This window comes from Heteronotia binoei, chromosome 20, assembly GCF_032191835.1.
Source record: "Heteronotia binoei isolate CCM8104 ecotype False Entrance Well chromosome 20, APGP_CSIRO_Hbin_v1, whole genome shotgun sequence".
Taxonomy (NCBI): domain Eukaryota; kingdom Metazoa; phylum Chordata; class Lepidosauria; order Squamata; family Gekkonidae; genus Heteronotia; species Heteronotia binoei.
The window spans coordinates 12,917,706-12,942,068 of record NC_083242.1 but is presented as its reverse complement, the minus strand read 5'-3'; the positions used below and the strand labels follow the sequence as shown (position 1 = coordinate 12,942,068).

The 24,363-nt window shown below is 50.7% G+C and overlaps 2 protein-coding genes across 2 annotated transcripts in view; one reads left to right on the top strand and one right to left on the bottom strand.

Moving 5' to 3' along the window:
• Positions 1 to 6,936: 6,936 nt before the first annotated feature.
• Positions 6,937 to 24,363, bottom strand: part of LOC132588312 (glucagon receptor-like) — a 42,472-nt gene continuing 25,045 nt past the window's right edge. Inside the window, exons 10-13 of the mRNA XM_060260676.1 lie at positions 12,617 to 12,705; positions 11,241 to 11,379; positions 9,434 to 9,475; positions 6,937 to 7,051 (exon numbers count right to left, since the gene is read on the bottom strand). Coding sequence (XP_060116659.1) covers positions 6,980 to 7,051; positions 9,434 to 9,475; positions 11,241 to 11,379; positions 12,617 to 12,705 — 342 coding nt within the window. The 3' untranslated portion in view covers positions 6,937 to 6,979. The remainder of the gene's footprint in view (positions 7,052 to 9,433; positions 9,476 to 11,240; positions 11,380 to 12,616; positions 12,706 to 24,363) is intronic.
• Positions 16,660 to 17,058, top strand: LOC132588565 (dispanin subfamily A member 2b-like). The gene has a single exon (XM_060260997.1). It carries the CDS (start codon positions 16,660 to 16,662, stop codon positions 17,056 to 17,058), a length of 399 nt encoding a protein of 132 aa, XP_060116980.1.

The window sequence follows — 24,363 nt, the reverse complement described above, 5'->3', positions numbered from 1 at the left end:
CAAATAGAATAAATGTGAGATGTTTGAGAGCAACAAGATGGAAAGGCAAATAAATGGGGGAGGGAGAGATGGAAAGAAAACAACTTTAAATGCATTTTCCAAGCCACTGGCTGACTTGGCTTAGAGAAGTGATTTAAATAGGTGAATGCCTTCTCCAAGCTGGCCAACAGGGCATTGGGGGCTTCAAGAGCCTCACCGTATGTGTGAAAGAGCCACATGTGGCTCCTCACCTGTAGTTTGGTCCAGGGGTGGAATTCTAGCAGGAGCTCCTTTGCATACTAGGCCACACCCCCTTGATGTAGCCAGTCCTCCCAAGAGTTTACAAGACTCTTTTTGTAAGCTCTTGGAGCTCTTGAAGGGTGTGGCTACATCAGGGGTGTGTAGCCTAATATGCAAAGGAACTCCTGCTAGAATTCCACCCCTGGTTTGGTCACTCCTGCTTTGGCTGGTCTCAGTATCTGGGAATCATGACACGAGGGTGACATTGATCCCCCTCTTAAATTTAGATGAGTTACCATGTTAAGTCTGTCTGTAGCAGCAGAAAAGAGCATGAGTCCCGGAGCACCTAAAAGACTTAACAACCTCTGTGGCAGGGTGTGAGCTTTCGTGAGTCATTGCTCACTTCTTCAGATAACCACCAATACCGATACCTGCCACCAGCGCACCCTCTAAGCTGTGAAATCTTCTGAGCAAAAAAAAAAATCTACTTTGTGAGCTACTGCAGAAATTAGCTTGTCTGGGTCCATTTTTCCTGAGCCAAAAATGTAACGAACTGTCAGCTAGCTCACACTAACTCAGCTTAGAGGGAACACTGTCTGCCACACACTTTGTCAGTCTTCAGGGTGCGACTGGATGCTTGTGCTTTTCTCCTTTTAAAATCTGCAACCTAGACAAGTCTTCCTAAAGCTGTCTCGATACCCTTCCGAAAACAGAGGGGCAAGAGCACCCTAAAATCTTGCCTTTATTGCATGCCTCTCAGACAGCGCTGCCCAACGCTGCCTTCCTCCTGTGCTCCGACGCATGCCCCTCTGGAAGACTCCACAGCACACTCAACTGATGCTTTGAAAGGCCCTCTATCTCACTTGCAGGGGTCCTGACGTTGGGTGACTCTTCCACCCGGAAGCTGTGTTTGCCTGAGAGAGTGAGCGCAAGAGCCGCCTGGCAGCCTGCCCCAAGAGCAGTCAATACCCATCCGAGGGAGATGGAGGCAGGCTGTGGTGCAGAAGGGACGTCCAGCCCGCTTGGCGAAGCAGAGACAGGGCAAAGTCCCGCCACTGACCCAGCAGAGCTGCGAGCGTGCCCTTCCAAAGCCAGAAGTTCCGAGCGACCAACGGAAGGCAGTTTGTTACTTCTCAGGAGTCTGGTGATCTGCTCATTTTAGCCACCACAGGTCCTCTCTTTTCTCTGTCCCCTTCATGGTGTGCACCATGAGGGACGATGGGAGCAGAGGGCCCTCTGCTGAGGGAACTCACCTTTCCTTGTCTCCATGAAGCTGGCGAACCTTCCGTGGTCCCATCCAGTTTAAAGCACAAACGAGAAGGTGGTACAAGCGGGTGAGGGACTCACACCAAAGACACTCCGGTTCTATCCTCAACTCTTGAGCTAGTTCTTTGTTACGAGTTTGGCTGAATTCTTAAGTGGGTCAATCAGCTTTGTTCCCCCATACCCACAATTCAGCAGTTGCGGCCTTCAACCTGAGGACTCCAAGCCAGAACTGCAACTTTTCCTGCCGTCTTGCCACGGGACGACCGTCGTGGTCCTCCAGAGCACCGTGAACTCTGCCCAATGCCGATGGTAACATGTTTTTGCGTTACGGGATCCTCGGAGAGGTATGAAGCCAGGGATAGAACCTCTGCCTTTTCCAGAGACGGCAAACTTCATTGACGTGAGCTTGGGGCAGGGCGTGAGTGTTCTGGGTTAATAAAGTACCATCTACCAACCCTAGTGCCTCAGAGGAGGGGGGTCCCAAAGGTCAACTTAGACTCACCAAAGGACCTAGACCTGAGGAATTGAACCTCCGCTGCCTTTTTCCTTCAACAAAGCCAAAAAAGGTTCTTAAAAGGTAAAGGTAGTCCCTTGTGCAAGCACCAGTCGTTTTCGACTCTGGGGTGACGTTGCTTTCACGTTTTAACAGCAGACTTTTTACAGGGTGGTTTACCATTGCCTTCCCCAGTCATCTACACTTTCCCCCCCAGCAAGCTGGGGACTCATTTGACCAACCTCGGAAGGATGGAAGGCTGAGTCGACCTGGAGCCGGCTACCTGAACCAGCTTCGGCTGGGATTGAACTTGGGTCGTGAGCAGAGGGCTTAATTAGTTTGCTGTTGCTGGTTTCACACTTGTGAGTTGCTGCTTGTAAATTCTTCAAACGTATCTCCCCCCCCCACCCCCCACCCCAAAAAAAAGGTAACACGGGAATGCGGCCAGTGTATTTTGCAAACGTTGCTTTGAGCAGGAGCTGCTGTCAGTACTTCTTTGGTGCAGGTGTGTGTAGAAACCTGTTTCATGTTACCTACACGAAGCCCTAACTCAGGGGTGGCCAAACTTGCTTAAATTAAGAGCCACAAAGAATAAACGTCAAGATGTTTGAGAGCTGCAAGGAGGGAAGGAAGAAGGGAGGGAGGAAGGAATTAAGGAAGGAAAATAAAGGGGAAGTGGGAGAGAGAGAGATGGAAAGAAAGCAACTTCAACTTTAAATGCATTCTCCAAGCTGCTAGCTGGCTTGGCAAAGTGATTTAAAGAGACCAGGGGTGGCCAAACTTGCTTAACATCAGATGTTTGAGAGTCACAAGACATGAACGTCAGATGCTTGAAAGCCGCAATACAGGAAGGAAGGAAAAATAGATGAGGAGAGAGGGAGAGGTGGAAAGAAAGTACTTTAAATGCATTCTCTAAGCTGCTGGCTGACCTGGCTTGGCAAAGTGATTTAAAGAAACAAATGCCTCCTCCCAAGTGGGCGGGGGCTTCAAGAGCCACACAATATGTTTGAAAGAGCCACAGTTTGGGCCACCCCTGCCCTGCAAACGACTCAGCAAGACTTAATAAGCTTCTGCGAAGCAAAGAATGATGGCAGATGGCAGTCAGTTATAGCAGAGAGCCTCCTCTTTGCTGCATCTTAAACACAGCCCCTTCCTGCCTCCTCATTGAGGCTCTGTGTGCACCCAGGCGTTCAAATCTGAAGCTGCTTTCTACTGAGAATGAGGCTCCATGACTAAAGGAGGGGGGGCTATGGCTCAGGAGCAAAGCATGTGTGTTGCATGCAGACGGTCCCCAGCATCTGCAGTCAAAAGGATCAGGTGGCAGGTGACATGACCAGGAGTGGAATTCTAGCAGGAGCTCCTTTGCAGATTAGGCCACACACGTCTGATGTAGCCAGTCCTCCAAGAGCTTACATTAGGCCCTGTACTAAGAGCCCTGGAAGCTCTTGGAGGATTGGCTACATCAGGGGTGCATGGCCTAATATGCAAAAGAGCTCCTGCTAGAATTCTACCCCTGCGTGAAACCGCCCAGAAAGTCTGGGGCAGTGACGCTCTGTATTCTTGGTGCTTGGGGAGGGAGGGGGGCAGTGGGTGGGCTTCTAGTATCCTGGCCCCACCTGGTGGGTTTTTTTTTGGGGGGGGGGGCGCTGTGTGACCCAGAGTGTTGGACTGCATGGGTCATTGGCCTGATCCAACTTGGCATCTCTGACGTTCTTAAGAGTCACTGCTGGCCTTGAAAGGTCTTACCTTGGTGTCCAAGGCAGCTTTGTGTAGAGCTCACCGAGGGCGACACCGCCACGAAATGATTTGGAGGGAGGGGCTCCCTGCAGTCTAAAGCAGCGGAGGAGGATGTGTCTGTTAACTGCCTCTGCTGCTCAGGACAGCACAGCATACAGGCAGTGCGGCCAAGAAGACGTTGCAACTGGTTAGAAAATCTTGTTTTAAAGAAGCCTCTGCCACCTTGGACTCCTTTCTGCTCCAGGGTCTGGTTGGCATGGAGATGAGTGATCGTCAGAGCCAGGGATTTTTTTTTTTGGAGCAGGAGCTTCTTTGCATATCAGGCCCCACGCCCCTGATGTAGCCAATCCTCCAAGAGCTTGCAGGGCTCTTAGTACAGGGTCTCCTGTAAGCTCCAGGAGGATTGGCTACATCAGGGGGGCGTGGCCTAATATGCAAAGGAGCTTCTGCTAGAATGCCATCCCTGGGCCACACACCCCTGATGTAGCCAATCCTCCAAGAGCTTACAGGGCTCTTAGTACAGGGTCTCCTGTAAGCTCCAGGAGGATTGGCTACATCAGGGGGGCGTGGCCTAATATGCAAAGGAGCTTCTGCTAGAATGCCATCCCTGGGCCACACACCCCTGATGTAGCCAATCCTCCAAGAGCTTGCAGGGCTCTTAGTACAGGGTCTCCTGTAAGCTCCAGGAGGATTGGCTACATCAGGGGCGTGGGGCCTAATATGCAAACCATATTCCTGCTACAAAAAAAAGCCCTAAGCCATACTCCCCTGATGTAGCCAATCCTCCAAGAGCTTGCAGGGCTCTTAGTACAGGGTCTCCTGTAAGCTCCAGGAGGATTGGCTACATCAGGGGGGCGTGGCCTAATATGCAAAGGAGCTTCTGCTAGAATGCCATCCCTGGGCCACACACTCATGATGTAGCCAATCCTCCAAGAGCTTACAGGGCTCTTAGTACAGGGTCTCCTGTAAGCTCCAGGAGGATTGGCTACATCAGGGGCGTGGGGCCTAATATGCAAAGCATATTCCTGCTACAAAAAAAAGCCCTAAGCCATACTCCCCTGATGTAGCCAATCCTCCAAGAGCTTGCAGGGCTCTTAGTACAGGGTCTCCTGTAAGCTCCAGGAGGATTGGCTACATCAGGGGCGTGTGGCCTAATATGCAAAGGAGTTCCTGCTACAAAAAAAAGCCCTAAGCCATATTCCCCTGATGTAGCCAATCCTCCAAGAGCGTTCAGGGCTCTTAGTACAGGGTCTACCGTCAGAGCCCTTCTTACCCCCTTCAAGTTATTTTTGGGGTGACGGTCATGATTTACCACTTGGGTACATGTGTATTGAGACAATGAAGGAAAGGGCCTTGTCTTCCTTTCTATTTTATTTACCTGGAGCGATCCAAAATAACCACGTCCTGTTTTGGGAATAAATCAAGTCATCGACTCTGTCAAAGGCGCTGCTTGCTTGCGTATTGGTCCTTCGCGGTTGCCACTTACGTGCCATCCCGAGAAAAGGGATAGCTGCCCTCGGTAGGTGCGGTCTGGCACTCTGGTTGCTTTCACAAAAGCCAGACCTGCCCCAGTCGGCCTCTCCCTTCCAACAGACGTTTTGTGGGTCCCACCTCCCCTCACTCTCTGACTCTGCCGGTTGCAGAAATATGCCTTTTTTTTTTGGCTGGGTTTCGGGAGTTTTTACACCAGCCCCCAGTTAAGGAGGGATATTCTCTATGCACACACACTATTTTACCTCCGGAGAGTGGGAATGCTGAGAACAAGAGACCTGCAGGCATTTAAAGGCTCTTGGCCTCTGACCATACAGACAAAGGCCAGTGGGAGAGTAGCTGCTTTTAATGCCAGAGGGTTCCCAGGTTCAGTCCCTGGTATTGGCTGAAAGGAGCAGGCGGTGGGTGACAGGCAAGCGTTGTAAGCTCAGTAGACAATACCGGGTAAACAAATCAGTGATAGGGCTCATCTTACGGTCATGGTGGTTAATGCCATCAAGTCACAACTGATTTACGGCGACGACGTAACTTACAGATCAAACCAGCAGTTACCTGTTGCGGAGACGGCATGATATACTGGCCCGTTTAGGGTTTTCAAGGCAGGAGACATTGCAGGGTGGTTTGCTATTGCCTGCCTCCACGTAGCCACCCTGGACTTCCTTGGTGGTCTCCCACTGAAGTATCAACCAGTGTCGACCATACTTAGACCACCCCCAAGATCAGGCCCCAGCTTACAGTAACATTCTTTAGATGTAGACAAGTGCACCTTCAAGACCAACTAAGTTTTATTCAGAATGTAAGCTTTCGTATTCTCTTAAGCAGACTTCATCAGACAAATGATGACATTCTGAATACAACTTAGCTTGTCTTAAAGGTGTCCTTTGTCTACTGCTTTGTTCTGTTGCTTCAGACCGACACGGCTGCCTACTGGGATCTATTCTTTAGATGTGAACTCCCAATAAATAAAAGGGGGGGGGGGGTTTAAGGCACGTTCTAGGAGTTTCTCAGACACACAAAGAGAAATGTGGTTCCTACTCCTTTCTTTAACACCACTCCCACCAGGACCTGTAGCCGGCAAGAGACTGGGCCAGAGTTTTGTGGAGCTTAACAATCGGACCATTCAGATTGACACAGAACATGGCTTATTGCTGGAGCCCATCAGTCAACAGCTGCTTACGGCCTGAGCGCTCCTGAAGATTCACAGCCAAAATGTCAAAAGGGCTCCCTCTCCTGTTGCTGGTGGCCACATGCCGCCGTCTTGGGCAGGGGGCTTGAAGGTCCTCCCGCCTTGCCTTGGAGAACTGTGGGGCAAGGATACTAGCTGCGTGACGGGGACATGTCCTTAGCTGGCTTGTGGCCTCCTGTGGCAAACGCCAATCCTCCCTTCTCTTTGCTCAGGCTTGGCCTCGAATATAATATTCTCTGGTCTGTGAAACCGCAGTCTTTCTTCAAGAATACGCTCCAGCTTTTTTCATCCTGCAGTCCCTCTGCCCTTGTCCCAATCAGGGCACCTGCCCAGCTTCCTGCCAGTAAAGCTGATCTGTTTGGGCGATAATTGTCCTCCCTGCTTCTCCGGGATGTGGCCCTAAGCCCTCCAATCAGAGCTGTGGATAGAGCCAGAGAGGAGAAGACAAGTCGTCCTGAAGCAAGTCTCAGTTGCTTGCAAAAAGCAGGAACTGCCCGAAGGGGCAAGAGTCTCGGCGGCTGTTTCAAGGACACTCCCACCTCCGGTTGCTTCTGCCCTTTTCCAACAAGGGTTGGGATGGTTTTTCTTCACTGGGTGCAGCAGACCGCAGTATGATCCAGTTTCCAGAGGTGCCATCTCTTTTTCATTTCAGATTTTACCTGGATGGGGGGAAAGGAGGGGGTTATTTGACTGAGAACTCACAGTGTTCGGGGCAGGGGTAACCAAACTGTGGCTTTGGGAGCCACATGTGTTTCATCTGCCTCGTCTCAGACCTCTGACATTCATGTCTTGTGACTCTTATGTTAAGCAAGTTTGGCCACCCCTCGTTTGGAGCATTTTTTTTTTAAATTGCAGTGCTTCATTTGGCTGAAGCAGACAGGCCTTGGTTCCCCAATGGAGCACCTGCTTGGCAAGCAGAAGAAGCCAGCCTCAAGCCATAGCAGCAAAAGTGAACAGGTGCCCCGTGTTGAGAAGAACTCCACCAGAGAACCTCTCCTAGGCTAGCCCAGTTGTCTTTACTCTTTTTTTTTTGTATTGTCTGTGTGTGAGTGTATGTTTGCAACTGGAAGTCACATAACTTCTGGCGACTGACCCCTAATGGGGGCCTGAAGGAAATTCAGGGAGGTGGCTGAATAAAGCCTGCCCCTGCCTCCCAGCTCTGGTATTCCAAGGAGGTCTCCCATCCAAGTACTTACCAGAGTTGCCCCTGCTTAGCTTCCGAGGTCAGTGGGCTTGCCTGGGCTTATCCAAAGCATGGCAGTTGTGTGCCTGGGCTTATCCAGGGCACGACAGTTAAGTGTGCTCTTAAGCACACTTCATCAGACGAGGAATCTGGCAGAGTGAGCAGAGCCATACATAGCTGGTACGCAGTGACCCAGAATGCAAAATGGTACAGATTTTAAGAATGACAGTGAAGTAAAATTATCTGGTAGGCAGTGGCTTCGCATGTAAAATGGTACAAATATGAGATCCAATGACAGAATAGTGAAATTAACAAATTGAGCAAACCTTTGATCAGAGCAGCATGCTCATGCTACTCAGATCAAAGGTTTGCTCAGTTTGTTAATTTTACTATTCTGTCCTTGGATCTTATATTTGTACCATTTTACATTCTAAACCACTGCCTACCAGATAATTTTACTTCACCGTCACTGGTTCTTAAATCGGTACCATTTTGCATTCTGGGCCACTGCCTACCAGCTATGTAGGGCTCTGCTCACTGTGCCGGATTCCTTGTCTGACGAAGTGTGCTTAAGAGCACACGAAAGCTTACGTTCTGGATAAAACTAAGTTGGTCTTAAAGGTGCAATCGACTCCTATTTTGTTCTACTGCTTCAGACCAACACGGCTGCCTACTTGGATCTATTTACCCTTACCAGGGATCCACATTTAAATGCCTCCGATGGCACAGCAGAATGGAAATCCCACCAGGTCAAGGACAGATGCTGGGGTGGCAGTTGGAGAGAACAGGGGTGGGGGAATGTGGGAACAAGCTACAGGATAAAGCCATAGAGGAATCCTCTTTACAGCTAAGAAGCTTTGCCACATTCTGTGACTCACTAGGGCAGGGTCCCGCAACGAGGTGCCTGTGGGCACCGTAGCCACCAACAACTAGTCCAGCGCCTGCCAAGTGCTTTTTAGGAAGTGCGTAGGGCCAGGAAAGACTTTCGCCCAGCGAAATTGGAGATTTGATTGGCTGTGCAGATTTTTTGTAATGTTGCTTTGGTGGCAGCTGCCCCCATAGTGCGAGGATATTCACTGCATGACTGGAGGTCAGCTGGGGCGGCCATTTTGGAGCTGTGCTCACCACCCTTTGTCGGAATTCTAAAGGCACCAACAGGCTCGACGTAGGCCGGGAACAGTTTTCCCTCTAAGCTGCAGAGTCTTGAGAGCAAACATTCTACTTTGTGAGCGACTGGCATGAAAGTTGTGAGCTGCTGCATAAATTATTGTGCTCTGGGGTGCTCCTTCCTAAGCTAAGGCAAAAAATGGATGAGCTGGAGGTTAAAAATCTGTCAGCTGGCTCACGCTAACTCAGCTTAGAGGGAACACTGGTCGGGGACCCTCTTGTTTGGGGGGTTTCATGGCATGCCTGAGGGGTCCTGGGAGTTGAAGAAGCAGAATGGTTGGCCACCGCCTTCCTCTGCTGAGTCTTGGCTGGTGATCTCCCATCCAAGATTTATGGTGACCCCAGCAAGGGGCTTCCAGGGCAACTGAGAAGCAGAGGTGGTTGGCCATTGCCTTCCTCTGCAGAGTCTTTCTTGGTGTCTCCCACCCAAATACCAACCCTGCTTAGCTTCCAAGATCAAGCTATGCCATGCCGCCTTCCCTCCAGCCAAAATGTTTAGGAGACCCCTTTAAAAAAATCAGTGGCTTTTGGCAACACACAAGCCCTTGTCGTCTGGGCCTAAAATGGTTTCTGCTGGGCATTCTTTTAACGGAGAAGGTGGGAACTTCCCCTTAGAGGGGGCATGGCTGCTCAGAATTACCGCCGATTGGATGCGGGCCCCAGTATGGCGGGGCGGGACTGCAGGACCTACCTCCTTATTTGCAAAGCAGTAGAGCACAGCAACCAGGAACCCCTGGGGGAAAGAAAAGATCCATATGAACCTGTAGGTGTGGACAGAGAGGGAAGGAATTGGGTGGCGGGGTGGGAGGAACTTGATGGTTCCTTGGCCCCTGGTGCTTTTGCTACACGGAACTGGGCCAAGCATAACTGGAGGGAAGGCCATGGCTCAGTGGCAGAGTCTCTGCTTGGCACGCAGAAGGTCCCTGGTTCAATCCCCAGCATCTCCAGTTAGGAAAGGACCAGGCTGTAGATCAGGGGTGTCAGAGTCTTTTGTTATGAGAGCTGGATCTGACATAAATGAGACCTTGATGGGTCAGGCAATGTTGCGTTGGACCGAGCCATTTCAGGCCAGGCCGTGTGTGTACCTATTTAAGATTAGATAGCAGAGATATAAACTTTATAAAGTATACAGACAAACGCAATTAAATATATATATATATATATATATAAAATTAAAACATGCTTAAAACGCTAGCACTCGTTGGACTTAAAGTTGCTTTCTTTGTATATCTCCCATGGGATCCAGGGAACTGGGCAAAGGAAGCTCGGGCTCTTTCCTTCCTTCCCCAAGGGACTGGGGGGGGGGAAGAGCCTCAGCCAATAGAAGGAAGAGAGGCTTGGCTCAGTAGCTTTGCTGTGCGATTGAGAGAGCCTGGAAAAAGAAGCTCTGCCTCCCCTCTTCTGAGGGGAAGCCTCAGTCAATGGAGAAAATAGAGGTTTTGCTCTGTAGCTCCTGTGCAATTGAGCAAGCTGCTATGCAGAAGGAAGCAAGAAAGAGGGAGAAGGAAGCAGATGACAGCCAGTTGCTCGGGGGCCTGATAAGAGCCCTCCGGGGGCCTGATTCAGCCTCTGAACTATATGTTCGCAATGATGTGAAAAGACCTTGAGATGCTGGAGAGCTGCTGCTGGTCTGAGTATAGAAGAGTTGGACTACTACCTCACCCTTCACTACCTGAAGGAGTCTCAGAGCATCTTACAATCTCCTCGTCTTCCTCTCCCCACACCCTCTGTGTGTGGTAAGTGAGGCTGAGAGAGCTCAGAGAGAACTGTGATTGATCCAAGGTCGCCCAGCTGGCTGCATGTGGAGGAGTGGGGAATCAAACCTGGTTCTCCTGATTCGAGCCCGCCGCTCCTAACCACTATATCAAACTTATTCTCCAGTACCAACCTTAATGGACCAATCATCTGATTCAGTATAAGGCGGCTTCATGTGTTTAATAAAGTCTCAGGCACAAACCCTTCCTGCTGGACTCTCTGTCCACAGCCAATAATGCATAACTAATGCATTTAACTTACCCTAAAGCTACAACACTGCATTCTGTTCTCTTTTCACCTCATTGTCAGAGGTATGATCCTGACTCAGACATCTCTGGCTTCCAAGTCACAAATCAGAATATGGGAACAGTCAGAATATGAAAGCCAGTTTGGTGAAGTGGTGAAGTGCGTGGACTCTTATCTGGGAGAACTGGGTTTGATTCCCCACTCCTCCACTTGCACCTGCTGGAATGGCTTTGGGCAGCCATAGCTCTCATAGGAGTTGTCCTTGAAAGAGCAGCTGCTGTAAGAGCTCTCTCAGCCCCAACTACCTCACAGGGTTTCTGTTGTGGGGGGGGGGGGGGAGGTAAAGGAGATTTTGACCGCTCTGAGATTCAGAGTATAGGGCGGGATATAAATCCAATATCTTCTTTACCAAAAGCACTGAAGTGGTTTGGGGAAGGAGGAAAAAAGCATCCAGGACAGAAGGTGAGAATCCGAACCCAGAACCCTTTGTAACCCACCTGGAAGGAGTTGAGGAACAGTGTGAAGAACACTTTGATGTAGCGCAAGACTCCCGTGGTCTGTTCATCGGTGGCAAAAATGAAGACCACCTCGTGGATCCCAAATAGAGGGATGAGGGTGAGGGTCGCTTTGGCCAGCCTGGGAGAGAAGGAGGGAAACATAGAGCTGGGAGGGACCAAGGAGAAGGCAGAAAAAGAAGGACTTTCCTCCCTTTATGATAATACAAGAAGTCGTGGGCACTCAATGAAATTCATGAGCGGTAGCTTAGAACAGATGAAAGCAGGGGTGGACTTCTAGCTGGAGCTCCTTTCCCACACCCCCTGATGTAGCCAATCCTCCAAGAGCTTGTAAAAAAGAGCATTGGAGGATTGGCTACATCAAGGGGGTGTGGCCTAATATGCAAAGGAGCTCCTGCTAGAATTCCACCCCTGGATGAAAGGAATCTAACTCATCTACTGTAGACCGACATGGTTGCCCTCTGAAACTAGGTCAGGGGTGGCCAAACTGTGGCTCAGGAACCAATGTGGCTCTTTCACAGAAACTGTGTGGTTCTCAAAGCTCCCACTACCCCGTCAGCTGGATTAGAGAAGGCATTTGTCTCTTTAAAACAGGGCAGTTTGGAGAATGCATTCAGAGTTAAAGCGGCTTGCTTTCCACCTCTCTCTCCCTCCACCCATCTATTTGCCTGCCTGCCTTGAGGTTCTCAGACGTCTGACATTCATGTCTTGCGGCTCTCAAACATCTGACATTTATTCTGTCTGGCTCTTGTGTTAAGCAAGTTTGGCCACCCCTGCTCTAGGTTCTTTGTGACATCTGAATGCATCTTTGGCAGGGCCATAGCCAGGATGTCATGTTTGCTAGGTCCTGCAGCAGCATTTTTGGTTTGGGGGGGGGGGTGGGGCTAGGGAGACAACTAGTTTGGCCCTAAACACTTTCTCTGCTTCTCCAGTAAAGTGACAGCCCCCCCCCCCCCGATTTGTCTAACTCAGATTTCCAGGGGCACCCAGCTGCAAGTAGGCTTCCCCCCCCATGCTAATCTGAAGCCCCTACAATAGCAATGCCACTCTTGTTCAGAGTGGTGGCGGTGAGCAAAGGGGGCAGACTGGTGGCCCTCCAATGGAGGGGCCATACAGATGGAGGGAGGGTTTAATAGAGTGGCCTGGCCCCTCCTAGGCCCCACTGTAGCTACGGGTCTGATCCTCAGCAGAGATTGTCTACTCAGTCTGAGTAGACAATACTGACTTTGATGAACCGAGGGTCTGATTCCGTAGAAGGCAGCTTCACATGTTCAAACGTCGAGTCCCACTAAAAGTGTGGTGTCCCCGCAGGTGCTGGACTCAGCAGGCTCCCTTCTCGCCCCAGCGATCGCACTCACCGCAATTTATAGTCGGCGTAGCCCTTCTGGTTGGCTCGCAGCTTGGCCAATATCACCTTCAGGATCTGCATGAAGATCAGCAGGTTGATCTGGAGGAAAGAGAGTGAGGGACAAGGGTGCAAAACGCAAAGGAAGGGGGGGTATTAAAAGTGGACAGATGTTCCCCCCCCTGCGGGCAGGGATGGAACACACTGCAATAAAGATCGTCTGAAGCTGCCGGTCTTGGAGCTGCTGGTTCCATTTCTGTTTCCAACAGGAATTTATAAACAGGTTCTCTCACCCTGGCCTGGATAGCCCAGCAGAGACTGGTCTCCTCAGACTTTGGCAGCTAAGCAGGGTCAGCACTGGCTGCAGAGGTGGAATTCTAGCAGGAGCTCCTTTGCATATTAAGTCACACCCCCTTGATGTAGCCAGTCCTCCAAGAGCTTACAAAAAAGAGCCTTGTGAGTTCCAGGAGGATGGGCTACATCAGGGGTGTGTGGCCTAATATGCAAAGGAGCTCCTGCTAGAATGCCACCCCTGGCTGGTTGGTACTTAAAAGACGCCACCAAGGGAGTCCTGGGTTGCTGTGCAGAGACAGGCCATGGCAAACCACCTCTTCCCCCACCCCTCGATTTTTTTAATTACAAAATTCTACAGGTTACAGCAAGTTTCCCGATAGTAAAATTCTAATAAGCAGGGGTGGGATTCTAGCAGGAGCTCCTTTGCATATTAGGCCACATCCCCTTGATGTAGCCCATCCTCCAATAGCTTACAAGGCTCTTTTTTTGTAAGCTCTTGGAGGATGGGCTACATCAGAGGGGTGTGGCCTAATATGCAAAAGAGCTCCTGCTAGGATTCCACCCCTGGTAAGGAATATATATCTTTTTTGATAATAGTAATTGTTAACATTACCATAAACAAAGTTCTTCAGCTATGGCAGGAATTTGTTTCATAACTAGATACTCTAGAACAGGGAACCGAACTGCAATGAATTTTGAAGAAGCTAGTGAAGATTCAGCATCTGTGATATTATTGGTGAACGGGGGTCATTTCATAGAAAAAGAGGTGGTGGAGATCATTAGCACAACTCATTTGCATGTGCCACACACGCCGGAAGGTGGACTCAATTAGATCAGCTCAGTGTCTACCTGAAAATGCTTCTTGAATCAGAATTGCCATAATAAAACCTGACTCCCATCATACTTTTAAAATTGCTTTCTCCTATGTGGCCACAGTGGCATGAGGAAGATTTCCATCTGTCTGCCTTATATGTTTCGGTTATTTCCCCATTTTTTTGTGTGTGTGGGGGGGAATATTAGAAAATTTGTCAAATCTTAGAGTTCAGCGAAATTCTCACAGGAAGTTTGAACAACGGAGTCCACAAGCAAGTATTCGGAGGGAAGGGTAAGAAAGAAAGCACAAAATGCAGAGGTTCTGGAGCTCCGCTCCTGTGAGCTCCTGCCTGAAATGAGCCCTGTTGGTAATCTTCGCTAAGATGTTTATGTCCCATAGTTTTTTTATACCTGCGGTGACATGGTAGGCTTGTTTCATTTTCCCACATTCAAGCTATTACACTTTTGGCTGCAAATAAGAATTGCAGTTGTTTCTGTTTGGATTAGCATATGCTTTTTGGACCTCCATCCATTTCAAAAGATGTGGTCTGGATTGCGTTGGAGAGTAATTCCTGTCATATTCTTAAATTTGATCTAGTATTTCCATCCACTAGTTCTGCAGTTTGGGACATTCTCTCCAGCGGTGTATATTTGTACTTAGGGGTTTGCAGCCCTTCCAGCACATTGGGCGTTGCAGTTGAAGAGATGGGATCATTGTTGTGGTGTTAAGTCCCAAAGTGCTAGGATTTAGAATCATGGAATCATAGAGTGGGAAGGGACCTCCAGGGTCATCTAGTCCAACCCCCTGCACAATGCAGGAAACTCACAAATACCTCCCCCTAAATTCACAGGATCTTCATTGCAGTCAGATGGCTATCTAGCCTCTGTTTAAATACCTCCAAGGAAGGAAAGCCTGCCACCTCCTGAGGAAGCCTGTTCCACTGAGGAACCGCTCTAACAGTCAGGAAGTTCTTCCTAATGTTGAGCCGGAAACTCTTCTGATTTAATTTCAACCAATTGGTTCTGATCCTACCTTCTAAATTTTAAATATTTGTAATCTTGTGTCTGTTATGTTGGATGTAAGTGGAGGTATAGTCCAGGGGTGGCCAATGGTAGCTCTCCAGAAGTTTTTTTTGCCTACAATTCCCATCAGCCCCAGCCATTGACCATGCTGGCTGGGGCTGATGGGAGTTGTAGGCAAGCTAACAATCCCTCCCCCCATGACAGTTCTCCCAGCAACCCCTGGCATGCAAAATGCTTCATCCTTACAGCAAGTGGTGTAAAGTACAGTTCAGTTTACAGGGAAGAAGGAGCCAAAAGGATGCGGGGTGGAGGGGTTTAAACAGGAGTCGAACCCAATATTCTCAGATTCATAAGAACATAAGAGAAGCCATGTTGGATCAGGCCAATGGCCCATCAAGTCCAACACTCTGTGTCACACAGTGGCAAAAATTTTATATACACATACACTGTGGCTAATAGCCACTGATGGACCTGTGCTCCATATTTTTATCTAAGCCCCTCTTGAAGGTGGCTATACTTGTGGCCGCCACCACCTCCTGTGGCAGTGAATTCCACATGTTAATCACCCTTTGGGTGAAGAAGTACTTCCTTTTATCCGTTTTAACCTTTCTGCTCAGCAATTTCATGGAATGCCCACGAGTTCTTGTATTGTGTATTCACATCTCACAAATCCCACATCGGAAGGCCAGCATGGTTCAACGGTAATGTCAAACTAATGCATCACACCCACAAGGTTCAAATCTCTGCCCCATTATGGGATTCATTAGAAAGCCGTGGGGTGCCATCACTGAGTCAGGGGAGGCTGGCGAACTCCCAGAATTACAGCTGATAACCCAGACAACAGAGATCAGTTCCCTTGGAGAAAACCGGTTCCAGTTGTGTTTATCATCACCCCTGGAGAAAATGGCTGCTTCGGAGGGTGGGCTCTGTGGCGTTCGACCCCGCTGAGGTCCCTCCCCAAACTCCACCCCTCTTCAGGCTCCACCCCTAAATCTCCAGGGATTCCCCAACCTGGATCTAGCAACCGTAGCCAGTGACCAACGGGGCACTCGCTATCAGCCTAGCCTCCCAGGTCCGCTACAGAGGAAGGCAAAATCACTTATTTACTTTACTTTACTTTATTCGATTTATATCCCGCCCTACCCCACCGAGGTGGGCTCAGGGCGGCTTACAACAATAAAAGCTAACAGAGATCGATTTAAATACGATTAAAATTATACAATAAAATACATACAAACCTAAAAATACATAAAACTCACATCGATATACACTATGCTACTTTTCCTTAAATCAGTCCTTCAAATTTCCAATATTCAGTAATCTGATGTTTAAGATTTAATATTCAGGCATTCTGCTCACAGTTAATTATATGCCAACCGGAAGAGGGTTGTTTTACAGGCCCTGCGGAACTGTTCAAGGTTCCGCAGGGCCCTCACCTCCTCCGGGAGCTGATTCCACCAACAGGGAGCTGCAATCAAGAAGGCCCTGTCCCTGGTCGCTTTCAGACGGGCCTCCTTTGGCCCAGGGATTGTAAGGAGGTTCTGAGACCCCGACCTCAGCACTCTCTGGGGGACATGTGGGGAGAGACGGTCCCTAAGGTAGGCACCTGAGCTTCTCGGTGAGAGAAAAACGGGATCGATTCGAAAGCACTGAGGTCCACTTGGAAAGGTCAGCGGAGGTGCCCCGCCCACAACAGGTGGGCTGACAGTTGGCTGTTATTCCCTCATGTGGTTGCTCGGCGACTAAGTAGAACCATCTTCAGACCAGAATCAGGACTGCTGTTTAACGGTCCCTACGGCTGCTTCCGACCTCCCGTCCATCAGAAACCGGGCCATGGACTGCCCCTTTCCTCGGCTCCGTGCCCACGACCCTTGGTAGCCTACGCTGCCGCCCATCACACCCATCCCACCTTCTCTGTACCTCAAAATGGAAACCCCCATTGGCCAGCAGCAGTATCCGCCCCCTCCCCCCTATCCCCAGCAGTGGGTCGTCCAAGGCACTGTCGTTGTGGTGGAGAAGCCGCCGCGCGATTACGTGCTCCTGTCGCTCTTCAACACCATCTTCCTGAACACCTTCTGCTTTGGCTTCGTGGCCCTCATTTACTCCATCAAGGCCAGGGACTGCAAAGTGGTGCGCGACCTCGAAGGGGCCACCCGCCACGGCAAGACCGCCAAGATCATCAACCTCGTGTGCATAGCCGTTGGCATCGTCGTCACCATCACCATGATCATCCTGTCCACCACCGTGGCAAAGAACACCCTTGAGAAATGGAACTTGATGGAGCGCTCCCTCAACCAACTGAAATCGTACCACCGGCACAACTAAGGCACTCATCTGGAGCGGCCAGTCTGCTTCTATCCCCAGGGAACAGCGGCTGTCCTTTCTTTAATGGACATGGTACTTTCTCCACGCACAATAAGGCATCCTAGGGTGCTCCTGACACTTCTGGAAAGGCAGATATTTTCCACTCCTCTGCCAAAAGTGACAACAGAGTGGGCCAATCATTCCCCCAATCAACGCAGAAGTCAAAGCAGAAACAAAAAGACTGTCTCTGCTCCAATCTTCAGCGCTGCAACAGGAAGATTCACTGTGCCCCCCCCCCCCCCACACACACCCTGTTTGTTTAGATACATCTCAGGATAAAGTTATATTTTAGGGCTGTTTTAGAAATGTTGAGTCTGGGGTGAACGGCGAGCCAAACCAAAAAAGAAACCATTTAAACTAAAGCAATGTGACCCAGCTTTTCTTTAGGGAGGGGAGGAACAACGGGCCTCAGCATTTTAACCCACCCCAAAGCCCTCCTTCAGCCATTTCTAGGTCTGTTACTGCAGGCACAAAAGCCATTTCATATGTTTGGAATCCGCATGTGGTACGGTCCTCCCAAGACTGGGCCATTCAGACCGCAAGGGCCTCTCCTTCACAGCTGCTCACTTTTCGGATGCGACTTGCTAAGCGCCAGGGGTGGCCAAACTTGCTTAACGTAAGAGCCACACAGAATAAACATCAGGGGTCTGAGAGCCGCAAGACAGGAACGTCAAGACGTTTGAGAGCAGGGAGGTGGAAAGAAAGCGACTTTAAATGCATTCTCCAAACTGCCGGCTTGGCTTGGAGAAGTGATTTAAAGAGACAGATGCCTTCTCCAAGCCAGATAACAAGGTGAGGGGCGCTTCAAGAGCCACACAATATGTTTAAAAGAGACACACAGGTGGCTCTCGAGCTGCAGTTTGGCTACCCCTATGCTAAACCTTCCATAAGCAGGGAGTGGCGGGCTTTAACCATGCCTTCGCACAGCCCCAGACCAACACTCTCTCTATGCTGTGCAGTCTTGCGAGCAAAAATTCTACTTTGTGAGCTACCGGGATTAAAGTGGTGAGCTCCTGCATCAAGTGGTTTGCTCTGAGGCCATGTTTTCCTGAGCTGGGACAAAAACGTGTGAGCCCAAGGCCAAAAAAACATGAGCTAGCTCACACTAACACAGCTTAGAGGGAACACTCCTCTTAACGTCTCTTGCCTTGATCTGGAAGGCCCCAGGCTAGCCTGACTCAGATCTCAGAAGCCAAGCAGAGTCATCCCTGGCTAGTATTTGGATGGGAGACCCCCAAGGACTATTAGGGAAGACCACCTCTGACCATCTCTTGCCTTGAAAACCCTACAGGGTCTCTCCTTCACAGGGTCTCTCCTAAGTCAGCAGTGACTTGGCGGCAAAACAACGGCGCCCCCAGAACAATGCCCCAAAATTAAGGCAGCGTAACAGAACCGTTTTAAATGACCATCTCAAATGGCAGTCACATAAAGACAGGTTGCTTACCTGTAACTGTAGAGCTTCGAGTGGTCATCTGTGCATTCACACCCATGGGATAGAGCGCCTGCGCCGATCCCCGAATCGGTATCTGAAAAGCCCGGGATTTTTCCGCGCTTGGCACCAATGGGCATGCACAGGCGTCCCAGTACGCATGCTCACCGGCGCCAGCGCGGGAATCCCGCCAGTTCCTTCCTGACTGCTGGAAGCCCCTACTGGAGGGAGACCGTCAGCAGTGGGGAAGGAGGGCGGGTAGCGTGAATGCACAGATGACCACTTGAAGATCTACAGTTACAGGTAAGCAACCTGTCTATTTACTTCGTGGTCTCTGTGCTTCACACCCATGGGAGACTAGCAAGCAAAGCATACCTGGAGGCGGGAAGACGATCAACCGGAAGAGACAGCTTGCAGCACCGCAGTTCCCGAGTCCTCTGCTGAGCATGCACATCCAGTGCGTAGTGCTTCATGAAGGCATGCGGAGAAGACCAGGTAGCAGCCTTGCAGACATCAGAAAGGGACACGCCTCTCAGGAACGCCACTGACGTGGCCATCGCTCTTGTGGAGTGTCCACGAACAGGCCCAGGTAGCGGCTTCTTCGCCAACAAATAACAGAGTTTAATCGTCTCAGTGAGCCATTCTGAGAGCCTCTGAGACGAAATCCTGGAACCTATCTTGGGAGCAGCATACGAAACAAAAAGCTGCTTGTCCTTACGAAAAACCTTTGAACGTTTCAAATAAAACAGTAAAGCACGCTTAACGTCCAGAGCATGCAACCTACGTTCCTCGTCCGAGGAAGGGCTAGGGTAAAAAGTGGGCAACCAAACTTCTAAATTGAGGTGGAACTGAGAGACCACCTTCAGAAGAAAACTAATGTCCGGAGCCAGGGAAACCCCAGCCTCTCTAAAAACAAGATAAGGGTAATCACACCGCATCGCTGTGAGCTCCTCCACACGATGTGCTGATGTGATGGCAACCAAAAATGCAGTCTTCCATGACAAGAGCTGCAAAGAGCCTGGGGCATTTCTTGTTCTCGGCCGTGGTGAAGACTCGTGTGGGGAAGCCCCACCTCTGCTGAGGGAGTCTGCCTGAATGCTGAGGACCCTCGGAAGATGTGCCGCCTTCACGAAGATATCGTACTGGAGACACTCGAACCAGAGATCCATCGCCAATGCGCAGAGCCGACGAGACACTGTCCCTCCCTGCCTGTTGATGTAGCACAGGGCAGTGGTATTGTCTGTAAGCAGCGCTACAGTCCTCCCCGCCACTAAGGGGCGGAAAGAACGTAGGGCAAAGTGAACCGCCAGCAGTTCTAGATAGTTTATGTGGAACTGAGTCAGTTTTGGCGGCCACCGGCCCCCCACACACAGGCCTTCAATGTGGGCCCCCCACCCCCACAAGGAAGCATCTGTGGTGATAGTCGCAGTGGGAGTTGGCAGATGGAAGGGAGCTCCCTGGCAGATGTTGTTCTCTGACCCCCACCTCTGTAGCGACTGCAGAGTCCCGGCTGGGATGGTAAACCTCTTTTGAGGTGAGTCTCTGAGAGGGCGAAACTGGCGAAGAAACCACAACTGTAGGCCTCTCATTCTCAGTTTTGCGAAAAGTAGCACGCTTGTCATCGCCGCCATCAGCCCCAGCATCTGCTGAAGCTGCTGTGCTGTGCCCCACTTTCGCCTCTGAAGCAGTTGTACCAGACCGACAATGTCCTTTGCCCTCTGCGAAGACAGGTATGCACGATGCTGGTTCGTAACCAGCAAAGCCCCTATGAACTGCACTGTCCTTGACGGAGTAAAATGAGATTTCTCCAAATTGACCTGCAACCCCAAGGTGTCGAGAAGACGTAGAGTGATGGCAATGTGCGTTGACAAACTTTCCCTCGACTTCGCCACAAGGAGCCAGTCGTCGATGTATGGAAAAACGACAACTCCCTGAAGACGGAGATGGGCAGCCACAACGCTCATCATCTTCGTAAACACCCGAGGTGCAGTGGACAGGCCGAACGGAAGGGCTTTGAACTGGAAGTGCTGGGAACCCACTGCAAACCTCAGGAAACGCCTGAACTCCAAATGGATGCTGACATGGAAGTAGGAAACCTTGAGGTCCAGGATCGCCATCCAGTCCCCTTGGTTGATGAGGGGCAGGATTGTTTGCAGCGTGGCCATTCTGAACTTCTGGTACAGAATAAATTTGTTCAGATTCTGAAGATCCATAATTGGTCTTAAGCCCCCCTCCCTTTTGGGGACCAGGAAGTAGCGAGAGTAAAAACCTCCCGTCCTGGCTTCCGCCGGAACTCTCTCTATGGCTTGTTTCTGTAGGAGGTTGTTCACCTCCGCCAGCAGAGGTGGGGAAGGGGGAGTGGTGATCACCACGGATTGGTTCGGAATCTGCACAAACTCTATTTTGTAGCCCTCTTCTATGATGGACAGAGCCCACCTGTCTGTAGAGATCAACTCCCAGGCAGGTAGGAAAGGGCGGAGGTGGATAGATGTTGAAGTGGGGGCGATGAAGCGTGCCACAAGAAAGTCAAAGGCCCTGCTTTTGAGGGCGAGCACCCTTAGATTTGCCAGCAGCCTGAGAACCATAGCTGTTCCTGTTGTTGCCTGAGTACGATGGTCTGTCAGGCTGGGTGGAGCGAGGTCGCCATTGCTGTTCTGGCGAAAATTTTTGAAAGGGCTTCTTGGCCCACAGTTTGTGCCACTGCTTCGCCTTAGGAGTCCTTGAGGTGGCCTGCACACCCAGGTTCCTAGAGATTTTCAGGCTCTTGTCGATTTCCTGCAGTGCACTGTCTGTGGTGGTGCTAAACAGGCCATCCCCCTCGAAGGGCAAGTCCTCGACAAAAGCCCTAGTGTCCTGCTGCAGGGTTGTTGATCTCAACCAGGAGTGCCAACGAATGCACACAGCAGACGTGATTGCCTTTGCCGACACGTCCACCATGTGCTTTGCTGCAGCCAATTGCTGCTTGGCCACAGCAAAGCCTTCTTTCTGCAGCTTCCTGGCTGCCGCCTTCTTGTCCTTGCTCAGGGAAGAGAGAAGAGGGGTGAGTTGTTCCCATACGGAGTACTGGTATCTAGCCATGCAAGCCGCATAATTAGATACCTTTACTCCCAGGGCCCCTGCAGAATATTTATTTATTTATTTATTTATTTTATAATTTCTATCCCGTCCTTCCCAACAAGTGGCTCAGGGCGGCTCACAACACAAGTACCACATAAATACAATTCAAGCATAAAAAGTTAAAATAATTAATACATTTAAAATTTATAAAACATTTAAAGCATTTAAACCATTAAATATTTAAGACATTAGGGACAGTAACCTCTATTATAACTACACCTGATTTCTTGTTTCTTGTTTCTTGTACCAGCTAGTCATAGGCCAGCCTGAAGAGGGTTGTCTTACAGGCCCTGCAGAACTGGGCAAGGTCCCGCAGGGCCCTCACCTCTTCCGGCAGCTGGTTCCACCAGGAGGGGGCCATGACAGAAAAGGCCCGGTCCCTGGTGGATTTTAAGCGGGCTTCTTTTGGCCCGGGGATAGCTAGGAGATTTCGAGTTCCCGATCTCAGTACTCTCTGGGGCACGTATGGGGAGAGACGGTCCTTCAGGTAGGCAGGTCCTAGGCCATATAGGGCTTTAAAGGTAATAACCAGCACCTTGTACCGGACTCGGTAAGCTATTGGCAGCCAGTGCAGATCCCGGAGCCCTGGCCGGATATGCTCCCGTCTTGGGAGTCCTAACAGCAGCCGGGCCGCGGCATTCTGCACTAGCTGTAGCTTTCGGGTTCGGCACAAAGGCAGCCCCATGTAGAGAGCATTGCAGTAGTCCAACCTCGAGGTGACCGTGGCGTGGATCACTGTTGCTAGATCGTCGCGCTCCAGGAAGGGGGCCAACTGCCTTGCCCGCCTAAGGTGAAAAAAGGCGGACTTGGCGGTGGCTGCTATCTGAGCCTCCATCGTTAAGGAGGGCTCCAATAGTACTCCCAGGCTTTTGACCCTGTCCGCTGCTATCAGCGGCGCACCCTCAAAAGCTGGTAGGGGGATTTCCCTCCCCGGACCCCGACGACTCAAGCAAAGGACCTCTGTCTTTGCCGGATTTAGCCTCAGCCTGCTCAGTCTGAGCCATCCAGCCACTTCCTGTAGTGCCCGGTCTAGATTTTCTGGGGCTGAGACCGGTCGGCCGTCCATGAGTAGATAGAGCTGGGTGTCGTCAGCATACTGGTGACAACCCAGCCCATACCTTCGGGCAATCTGGGCAAGGGGATGCATATAGATGTTAAATAACATCGGGGAGAGAACCGCCCCCTGAGGCACTCCGCAATCAAGCGTGCGCCTCTGGGATAGCTCACCCCCAATCGCGACCCTTTGTCCCCGACCGTCGAGGAAGGAGGAAAGCCACTGTAAAGCTAACCCCTGAATCCCCGCGTCGGCGAGGCGGTGGGTCAGTAACTGATGGTCAACCGTGTCGAACGCAGCCGACAGGTCCAACAACATCAGCACCGCCGAACCGCCCCGATCCAGATGCCATTGAAGGTCATCCACCAGGGTGACCAACACCGTCTCAGTCCCATGACCCGGGCGGAAGCCGGACTGGAGTGGGTCGAGGACGGAAGCGTCCTCCAGGAAAGTCTGTAACTGCATCGCCACTGCCCTCGATAAGCTTGCCCAAAAAGGGCAAGTTTGAGACCGGCCGGTAATGCGCCAATTGGGCCGGATCTAAGGTTGGTTTTTTCAAGAGGGGCCGGACCACTGCCTCTTTGAGCAGCGTTGGAAAATGCCCTTCCATCAGGGATCTATTTATGATATCCCGTATAGGATATCTAAGCTCCCTCTGGCAAGATTTAATAAGCCAGGAGGGGCAAGGGTCCAAATTGCAAGTTGTTGGGCATGCAGATAAGAGGATCCTATCAACTTCCTCCAGGCTGAGAGGACCGAAGCCATCCAGCACACAATCTGAAGACAGGCCCGGAGCCCCGGTTTCACTAACTGCCTCAAGTATGGCGGGAGGGTCGGGGCGGAGTGATGCGATCTTATCCGCAAAAAATTTCGCAAAAGCCTCACAGCCGATCTCCAATTCAGTAGAATTTGGTCTGCCTTGTGGCAGTGTTGTAAGATTCCGAATTATGTCAAATAATTGTGCCGGGCGTGAAGTTGCGGACGCAATCTTAGTCGCAAAGTATATTTTCTTTGCGGCTTTGACTGCCATCTCATAGGATTTCAAACTCTCTCTATAGGATGTTCGAGTCACTTCGTCTCGAGTACGCCGCCATTGTCTCTCTAGTCGTCTGAGTCCCCGTTTTTGCTGCCGCAACTCCTGGTTAAACCAAGGTGACGGCTTCAAATGGGGACGCAGAGGGCGCCTAGGTGCGACCTCCTCAATGGCCTTAGAGAGTCCATCATTCCATGACTCTACCAGGTCATCCAGGGAGTCGCCAGTGGGCCAGGAATCCCGTAGAGCCATTAGGAACCGTTCCGGGTCCATCAGGCTCCGCGGGCGAGCTAAAATACGCTCTCCACCTAAACAGGCTTGGGGTGACACCTCCACACGAGCCTTGAGGGGATAGTGATCCGACCATGGCACTGCTATAGTAGCAATATCGTCCACTAAAACTCCCGCCGCGAAAACCAGGTCTAACATGTGTCCCGCCTGATGAGTGGGTGTTGTAACAACCTGGGAGAGTCCCAGTGTCGCCATGGATGAAACTAGGTCCAACGCCTGACTGGAAGCTGCGTCGTCGGCATGGACGTTGAAGTCACCCAAGACCAATAGCCTAGGGTACTCCAACGCCCAGCCCGCCGCCGCCTCCATCAGGGATGGTAAGGCGCTAGCTGGTGCGTTAGG